Raw genomic sequence first — 10,046 nt, 5'->3', positions numbered from 1 at the left:
GCATCCCCCCCACCCCAGTGTCTTGGAGACACCCCCTACCTGCCCCAACCCTCCCCCCCCACCCCAACCCTCCCCCCCCCCACCCCGGAGCTGGGACGGTCTCGGGGATCGCCTCCCCCCGACGACAGTCTCGGGGACCCCCCCACCCCCTCCCGCCAGGATTGAAGGTCTCGTGTCTCAGACACACCCTCTGCCGCCTCCACCCCCTTGCTGGGACTGCTACAGTCCCAGTTAGCACATCTGACAATCAAATCAGAAACGGAGTAGGGGTGAGATGGAGATCAGGGTCAATCTCCCATGGAATCCACTCCCTTATCCTGGGGATTTAACATGTAAAAAGCAACAGTGAAAACAAGCCCCTGCAGTGAAACCAGTAAATTTGACATTGTTGAGTCTCTGCACCTTGTTACAAACTCACACGAGGCATGGATATATCAGACACGGTCACTCTGTGACCTTCACTTTATTCCCAGGACTAAAGAGTGCTGATCCTGCCCTTTTATACCTGGAAGCCCAGGTGAGGAGCTCACTCCCTGTAGTCAGGGTGTGCATTACAAGGGTACAGGTACAGTATGCACGAGTTACAGTTACATACTTATAGTCATTGCAAGATGGTGAAATACATGACAGACATCCATGCAGTGTGTGCAGTATAAACAGATCAAAGCTGAAATCACCAAAACAGAAAACACACAGGTTTAATACCCACAACCCCCAGCGCTACAGTTAAACAGGGTCATCCAGAGCCAGAGCCAGAGCCATCACCAGTCAATCGCCATCATTGCGATGAAAAGCTACCATCCCCAATTCTCTCTCCAACTCCTCCCGCTGACTGTGGACTGATGTCACTGGGGAAAAGAATAGATGGTCACAGAGCAAGGCAAACCCAGCAGATCCCAAACACCAGCAATAAAACCCAGCAGACCCCAAACACCAGCAATAAAACCCAGCAGACCCCAAACACCAGCAATAAAACCCAGCAGACCCCAAACACAAGCAATAAAACCCAGCAGACCCCAAACACCAGCAATAAAACCCAGCAGACCACAAACACCAGCAATAAAACCCAGCAGACCCTAAACACCAGCAATAAAACCCAGCAGACCCCAAACACCAGCAATAAAACCCAGCAGACCCCAAACACCAGCAATAAAACCCAGCAGACCCCAAACACAAGCAATAAAACCACGCAGACCTGAATCCCCCCCCACCAAGCACCAGCAGTAATCAATCCTGAGGGAAGAGACACCACAAACCCCCATTAACCAATTTCTGGGAAACTCGACTACCTTTAATGAAAGGGAGCAGCTGACAGGTACATAAGAACAGAAGAACATAAGAATTAGGAACAGGAGTAGGCCATTTAGCCCCTCGAGCCTGTTCCGCCATTCAAAAAGATCATGGCTGATCTGGCCGTGGACTCAGTTCCACTTACCCGCCCGCTCCCTATAACCCTTAATTCCCTTATTGGTTAAAAATCTATCTATCTGTGATTTGATTACAGGGTAGCCACGTCCAGGTTGAGATGTTAGAAGTGTTTACCCCCCCACCCCCAATATCTCCAGCCTCACTGTGCAGGATCGCCATCTCCAGCGGGACAGTCTCACCGCTCAGTGTTGAACTCTATGACATAGCCTTTAACACCTATTCACCGAGAGACAGGCATTGGGCTCAGAGACCCCCTGCGAGTGTTTCACACACACACCCACACACACAGACACACAGACACCCCCCGCCCCACACACACACACACACACACACACACAAAGACTGGGCTCAGAAACCCCCAGCAGTGTTTCACACATAAAGACACTGGGCTCAGAGACCCCCCGTGTGGGTATATCTGTAATATCCCAGTCAATAGCCCAGTGAAGAATCTGCTGACACTATTGATCACTAATATTCATACCTGAGGCTGGCGGACGAGGTTCATGAGGATTCCCCTGCATCAGAAGCTGTTAATGGAAAGAGAGGTGTTCACCTTCAGAGACAGACGCACAGACACGCCCCCCCTCCCACCCCATCAGACACGCCCCCCAGTCAGAGACACGTTCCCCCCCCACCAGAGACACATGTGTCATAGAAACATAGAAACATAGAAAATAGGTGCAGGAGCAGGCCATTCAGCCCTTCTAGCCTGCACCGCCATTCAATGAGTTCATGGCTGAACATGAAACTTCAGTACCCCCTTCCTGCTTTCTCGCCATAACCCTTGATCCCACGAGTAGTAAGGACTTCATCTAACTCCCTTTTGAATATATTTAGTGAATTGGCCTCAACTACTTTCTGTGGTAGAGAATTCCACAGGTTCACCACTCTCTGGGTGAAGAAGTTTCTCCTCATCTCGGTCCTAAATGGCTTACCCCTTATCCTTAGACTGTGACCCCTGGTTCTGGACTTCCCCAACATTGGGGACATTCTTCCTGCATCCAACCTGTCCAAACCCGTCAGAATTTTAAACGTTTCCATGAGGTCCCCTCTCACTCTTCTGAACTCCAGTGAATACAAGCCCAGTTGATCCAGTCTTTCTTGATAGGTCAGTCCCACCATCCCGGGAATCAGTCTGGTGAATCTTCGCTGCACTCCCTCAATAGCAAGAATGTCCTTCCTCAAGTTAGGAGACCAAAACTGTACACAATACTCCAGGTGTGGCCTCACCAAGGCCCTGTACAACTGTAGCAACACCTCCCTGCCCCTGTACTCAAATCCCCTCGCTATGAAGGCCAACATGCCATTTGCTTTCTTAACCGCCTGCTGTACCTGCACGCCAACCTTCAATGACTGATGTACCATGACACCCAGGTCTCATTGCACCTTCCCTTTTCCTAATCTGTCACCATTCCAATAATAGTCTGTCTCTCTGTTTTTACCACCAAAGTGGATAACCTCACATTTATCCACATTATACTTCATCTGCCACGCATTTGCCCACTCACCTAACCTATCCAAGTCACTCTGCAGCCTCATAGCATCCTCCTCGCAGCTCACAGTGCCACCCAATTTAGTGTCATCCGCAAATTTGGAGATACTACATTTAATCCCCTCGTCTAAATCATTAATGTACAATGTAAACAGCTGGGGCCCCAGCACAGACCCTTGGGTACCCCACTAGTCACTGCCTGCCATTCTGAAAAGTCCCCATTTACTCCTACTCATTGCTTCCTGTCTGACAACCAGTTCTCAATCCACGTCAGCACACTACCCTCAATCCCATGTGCTTTAACTTTGCACATTAATCTCCTGTGTGGGACCTGTCGAAAGCCTTCTGAAAGTCCAAATATACCACATCTACTGGTTCTCCTTTGTCCACTTTACTGGAAACATCCTCAAAAAATTTCAGAAGATTTGTCAAGCATGATCTCCCTTTCACAAATCCATGCTGACTTGGACCTATCATGTCACCATTTTCCAAATGCGGTGCTATGACATCCTTAATAATTGATTCCATCATTTTACCCACTACTGAGGTCAGGCTGACCGGTCTATAATTCCCTGCTTTCTCTCTCACTCCTTTTTTAAAAAGTGGGGTTACATTGGCTACCCTCCACTCAATAGGAACTGATCCAGAGTCAATGGAATGTTGGAAAATGACTGTCAATGCATCCGCTATTTCCAAGGCCACCTCCTTAAGTACTCTGGGATGCAGTCCATCAGGCCCTGGGGATTTATCGGCCTTCAATCCCATCAATTTCCCCAACACAATTTCCCGACTAATAACGATTTCCCTCAGTTCTTCCTCCTTACTAGACCCTCTGACCCCTTTTATATCCGGAAGGTTGTTTGTGTCCTCCTTAGTGAATACTGAACCAAAGTACTTGTTCAATTGGTCTGCCATTTCTTTGTTCCCCGTTATGACTTCCCCTGATTCTGACTGCAGGGGACCTACGTTTGTCTTTACTAACCTTTTTCTCTTTACATACCTATAGAAACTTTTGCAATCCGCCTTAATGTTCCCTGCAAGCTTCTTCTCGTACTCCATTTTCCCTGCCCTAATCAAACCCTTTGTCCTCCTCTGCTGAGTTCTAAATTTCTCCCAGTCCCCAGGTTCGCTGCTATTTCTGGCCAATTTGTATGCCACTTCCTTGGCTTTAATACTATCCCTGATTTCCCTAGATAGCCACGGTTGAGCCACCTTCCCTTTTTTATTTTTACACCAGACAGGAATGTACAATTGTTGTAATTCATCCATGCGGTCTCTAAATGTCTGCCATTGCCCATCCACAGTCAACACCTTAAGTATCATTCGCCAATCTATCTTAGCCAATTCACGCCTCATACCTTCAAAGTTACCCTTCTTTAAGTTCTGGACCATGGTCTCTGAATTAACTGTTTCATTCTCCATCCTAATGCAAAATTCCACCATATTATGGTCACTCTTCCCCAAGGGGCCTCACACAATGAGATTGTTAATTAATCCTCTCTCATTACACAACACCCAGTCTAAGATGGCCTCCCCCCTAGTTGGTTCCTCGACATATTGGTCTAGAAAACCATCCCTTATGCACTCCAGGAAATCCTCCTCCACCGTATTGCTTCCAGTTTGGTTAGCCCAATCTATGTGCATATTAAAGTCACCCATTATAACTGCTGCGCCTTTATTGCATGCACTCCTAATTTCCTGTTTGATGCCCTCCCCAACATCACTACTACTGTTTGGAGGTCTGTACACAACTCCCAATAACGTTTTTTGCCCTTTAGTGTTCTGCAGCTCTACCCATATAGATTCCACATCATCCAAGCTAATGTCTTTCCTAACTATTGCATTAATCTCCTCTTCAACCAGCAATGCTACCCCACCTCCTTTTCCTATTATTCTATCCTTCCTGAATGTTGAATACCCCTGGATGTTCAGTTCCCAGCCCTGATCATCCTGGAGCCACGTCTCCGTAATCCCAATCACATCATATTTGTTAACATCTATTTGCACAGTTAATTCATCCACCTTATTGCGGATACTCCTTGCATTAAGACACAAAGCCTGTAGGCTTGTTTTTTAACACCCTCTGTCCTTTTAGAATTTTGCTGTACAGTGGCCCTTTTTGTTCTTTGCCTTGGGTTTCTCTGCCCTCCACTTTTCCTCATCTCCTTTCTGTCTTTTGCCATAATTCTGTCCATCATTAGAAACATAAGCCCTCCCTCCTCCCGGCCTGAGACACGGCCCCGTCAGAGAGACACGTACCTCACCCCCCACCCACGTCTTTCGAGAGACAGACAGAGGACGACACACCCACACAGTTAAGTGAAGATCCCGTTATGGTAAACTTACTGTTTGCTGGATTGTAGACGGTCTTCTGCACAGCTGTAAAACAAGGAGCCCTCGGTTAGTGTCGCCACACTGACAGTCAGAGAGGAGAGAGCAGGAAACGCCGAGCGAAAGGTAGAGATGGTAACACGCCAACTGCCCCACACCACACACTGGGACCCCCATTCACACCCACCCCAATAACCTCACGCCCACACCCCAACCTCCCATTCTCATCTCCCACTTCCTGCGCCTAGAGTCCCCCCAGTGAGGACCTGCCCTGTTCTGCCCCCTACTACCACCTCCCCCATCCCAGTGAGGAGCTGCCCAGTCCCCCCTCCCCACAGTGAGGACGTGTTGTCTCCCCAACCAGGACCTGCCCAATTCCTCCCTCCCCCAGTGAGGACCTGCCCAGTCCCCCATCCCCCCAGTGAGGACGTGCCCCTCCCCCCAACCAGGACCTGCCCAATTCCACTCCTCCCCCCAGTGAGGACCTGCCCAGTCTCCCCCCTCCCTCCCAGTGAGAACCTGCCCAGTCCCCCCCTCCCCCCCTCCCCAGTGAGGACCTGCCCCTTCCCCCCCCCGCCTCAGGACCTGCCCAGTCCCCCCTCCCCAGTGAGGACCTGCCCAGTCCCCCCCTCCCCCCCTCCCCAGTGAGGACCTGCCCCTTCCCCCCCCGCCTCAGGACCTGCCCAGTCCCCTCTCCCCAGTGAGGACCTGCCCAGTCCCCCCCCTCCCCCCCCAGTGAGGACCTGCCCCTCCCCCCCGCAGTGAGGACCTGCCCAGTCCCCCCTCTCCCCCCAGTGAGGACCTGCCCCTCCCACGCTGTGAGGACCTGCCCCTCCCCCCTTCCCCCCAGTGAGGACCTGCCCAGTTCCCCCCTCCCCCCCCAGTGAGGACCTGCCCCTCCACCCCCAGTGAGGACCTGCCCCTCCCCCCTCCCCCCCAGTGAGGACCTGCCCCTCCCCCCCCAGTGAGGACCTGCCCCTCTCCCCCCAGTGAGGACCTCCCCCTCCCCCCCAGTGAGGACCTGCCCCTCCCCCCCCAGTGAGGACCTGCCCAGTCCCCCCTCCCCCCCCCCAATGAGGACCTGCCCCTCCCCCGCTGTGAGGACCTGCCCAGTCCCCCCCTCCCCGCCCCCAGTGAGGACCTGCCCAGTCCCCCCTCCCCCCCCCCAATGAGGACCTGCCCCGCCCCTACTGTGAGGACCTGCCCAGTCCCCCCCTCCCCGCCCCCAGTGAGGACCTACCCAGTTGCCACCCTAATGGGGACCTGCACATTTTCGATCAATTGCTACCTTTCTTTTTGTCGATGACGACAGCCACAATGGTGAGAATGACGAGCAGCGCGAGGACCCCAAGCACAACACCGACAACAACAGGGACCTGGGAGACAGGTTGAAACACTGCAGAGAGAATCAGAGAGAGAGAGTGAGTCACACGTGGGGACTCTACAACCAGTGAGACTGTAATGTCCCGAGTATACACCGGGCCCAGTCACACTGCAATATCCCAGCTCAGCACTGACCCTGTGCTCACACAGTGAGACTTACCCCTCACACAGCTCAGCACTGACCCTGTGCTCACAGTGAGACTGGACCCTCACACAGCTCAGCACTGACCCTGTGCTCACACAGTGAGACTGGACCCTCACACAGCTCAGCACTGACCCTGTGCTCACACAGTGAGACTGGACCCTCACACAGCTCAGCACTGACCCTCACACAGTGAGACTGGACCCTCACACAGCTCAGCACTGATCCTGTGCTCACACAGTGAGACTGGACCCTCACACAGCTCAGCACTGACCCTGTGCTCACACAGTGAGACTGGACCCTCACACAGCTCAGCACTGACCCCGTGCTCACAGTGAGACTGGACCCTCACACAGCTCAGCACTGACCCTGTGCTCACAGTGAGACTGGACCCTCACACAGCTCAGCACTGACCCTCACACAGTGACGCTGGACCCTCACACAGCTCAGCACTGACCCTGTTCTCACAGTGAGACTGGACCCTCACACAGCTCAGCACTGACCCTGTGCTCACAGTGAGACTGGACCCTCACACAGCTCAGCACTGACCCTGTGCTCACACAGTGAGACTGGACCCTCACACAGCTCAGCACTGACCCTGTGCTCACACAGTGAGACTGGACCCTCACACAGCTCAGCACTGACCCTGTGCTCACACAGTGAGACTGGACCCTCACACAGTGAGACTGGACCCTCACACAGCTCAGCACTGACCCTGTGCTCACACAGTGAGACTGGACCCTCACACAGCTCAGCACTGACCCTCACACAGTGAGACTGGACCCTCACACAGCTCAGCACTGACCCTCACACAGTGAGACTGGACCCTCACAAAGCTCAGCACTGACCCTGTGCTCACACAGTGAGACTGGATCCTCTCTTCAGTCTTACCATAAAACACGATCACCTTCCCCTGCAGACCGCCGTGCTCCACTTCACAGGAGAAAGTGCCCGGATCCTCGGGGTCAAACTCCGTCCACTTGCTGACCTGGAAGGTGCCGTCGTGGTTGGGGAGGATCCCACTGGACTGGGTCTCAGCGAGGAACACACCGTCTCTCCACAGAGTCACCTCGATGGCTTGAGGGTAAAATCCAGTGGCGACACAGGACAGGCGTTTAGCATCGCCCGGGCGGGTAAAGGACACGGCGGGGGCAACTGAGAGCGAGGGGGGGGGAGGGGGAGGGGGAGGGGGAGGGGGAGAGAGAGAGGGGGAGAAAGGGAGAGAGGGGGAGGGGGAGAAAGGAAGAGAGAGAGAGAGAGAGAGAGAGAGGGGAGGGGGAGAAAGGGAGAGAGGGGGAGGGGGAGAGGGACAGGAGAGGGAAAGAGAGAGGTTAGTAAAGCATCCTGGCGATAGAAAACCCTTACTCTTACTGTCCCCCGACCTCACCCCTCTTCCCCCCATCTCTCCCCACCACTCCCTCCCCCCACCCCTAGCCACCACTCTCTCACTCTCAGCCTCCCTCACTCACTCTCACACACTCCCTCTCATACCCTCCCTCCATCTCACAGGCACTCACACCCCCCCCTCCCTCTCACATGCACTCACAGCCTCCCTCCCTCCCTCCCACACCCTCACAGCCTCCCTCCCTCACCCTCACACCCTTCCTCCCTCCCTCTCACACCCTCACATCCTCCCTCCGTCTCACTCTCTCTTTCTCACACCCACCCTCATTCAGCCCCCCCACCCACTTCTCTCTCCCCCTCACTCACTTCCCACCCCCTCTCTCTCCCCCACACTCCCCAACCCTCTTCCTCTCTTCCCCCTCCGTCCCCACCCCACCCCTCCCCACTTCACTCCCCTCACTCCCCACTCCTTCCCCATCCGACCCCTCCCCTCACTCCCCATCCCCACCACAACCCACCCTCCACTCCCCCCTCCTCCTCCCCTCAACCCTCCCCTCCTCCTCCCCCTTCAAACCCCCACCTCCCCTTCCCACACCTTCTCCCACCTCCCCTCAACTCCCTCACCTCCCCCTCAACCACATCCCCCTCACCCCACCCCCCGCACCCCAACCCACCTACCTTACCTCCCCCTCACCCCCACCCACCCTCACCAAAACTCCCCCTCACACCCCCCAGCTCCCCCACCTCACCCCCCTCCCTCCCCCTCCTCACCCTCACACCCCCATCGCCTCCCTCCCCCGTCACCCCCTCCCTCTCAGCCGCCTCCATCGCCCTCCCCCTCACCACCCTCACTCCCCCACACCCTCAATCCCAACACTTCCCCTCCCCCTCACTCCTCTCGCTTCCTCTCACACTCACCCCTCCCCACCCCCCAACACCCCTCACCTCCCTCCCCCTCAACCTCAAATCAACGCCCCAACTCCCCCTCCACCCAACTCCCCTAATCCTCACCCCCTCTCTCTCCCTCACCCCCCTCACCCTCTCCTACCCCTCCCCCGCAATCACAACTCACCCTCACCATTCTCCCTCTCCACTCCACCACTCAACGCTCCCCCTCCCCCCATCACAACTCTCCCCTACTCCCCTTACCCCACACTTACCCCTCCCCACCACTAGCCCTTCTCCCCCCACCACGCCCCTTCCCCCTTCCCCCCCACCACCACCCCTTCCCCCCTCCACCACTCCCCCTTCCCCCCACCACCCCCCCATCCCCCCCCATCCCTCCCTCACTCCCCCCCCATCCCCACTATCCCCCACCACACCCCCCTCGCCTCCCCCATCACTTCCCCCTCGCCTCCCCATCCCCATCACTCCCCCCTCGCCCCCCCATCCCCACCACTCCCACCACTCCCGCCCCATCCCCACCACTCCCCCCACACCCCCCTCACGCCCCCCCATCATCCCCTCACCCCCTCAATTCACACCACTCACCCCTCACCCCCACCACTCCCCCCTCACCCCCCCATTCCCCCCTCAACACCCCCACTCCCCCCTCACCCCCCCATCCCCACCACTCCCCCCTCACCTCCCCCATCCCCATCACTCCCCCCTCAACACCCCCATCCCCACCACTCCCCCCTCACCCCCCCCAATCCCCCCCCCATCCCCACCACTCCCCCCCCCTTGTCCACTACTCCCCCCTCCCCACTACTCCCCCCTCACCTCAACCACTCCCCCCTCACCCCCCTTCCCCACCACTCCCCCCCTCCCCCCCCTCACCAAGACTCCCCCCACCTCACCCCCCCCATCCCCACTACTCCCCACTCACCCCCCATCCCCACCACTCCCCCCCTCACCCACCATCCCCACCACTCCCCCTCACCCCCCATCCCCACCACTCCCCCCTCACCCCCCATCCCCACCACT

At 55.9% G+C, this 10,046-nt stretch overlaps 1 protein-coding gene across 1 annotated transcript in view; it reads right to left on the bottom strand.

The window, feature by feature from the left end:
* Nucleotides 1-430: 430 nt before the first annotated feature.
* Nucleotides 431-10,046, bottom strand: part of LOC139275613 (major histocompatibility complex class I-related gene protein-like) — a 53,997-nt gene continuing 44,381 nt past the window's right edge. The window contains exons 2-6 of the mRNA XM_070892784.1: nt 7,668-7,931; nt 6,540-6,647; nt 5,267-5,299; nt 1,910-1,955; nt 431-848 (exon numbers count right to left, since the gene is read on the bottom strand). Of these exons, the coding sequence (XP_070748885.1) occupies nt 1,930-1,955; nt 5,267-5,299; nt 6,540-6,647; nt 7,668-7,931 (431 nt within the window). The 3' untranslated portion in view covers nt 431-848; nt 1,910-1,929. The remainder of the gene's footprint in view (nt 849-1,909; nt 1,956-5,266; nt 5,300-6,539; nt 6,648-7,667; nt 7,932-10,046) is intronic.

Source organism: Pristiophorus japonicus, chromosome 11 (assembly GCF_044704955.1).
Source record: "Pristiophorus japonicus isolate sPriJap1 chromosome 11, sPriJap1.hap1, whole genome shotgun sequence".
NCBI lineage: Eukaryota > Metazoa > Chordata > Chondrichthyes > Pristiophoridae > Pristiophorus > Pristiophorus japonicus.
The sequence above is the reverse complement of the archived record's forward strand: the minus strand, read 5'-3'. Positions and strand labels throughout refer to the sequence as shown.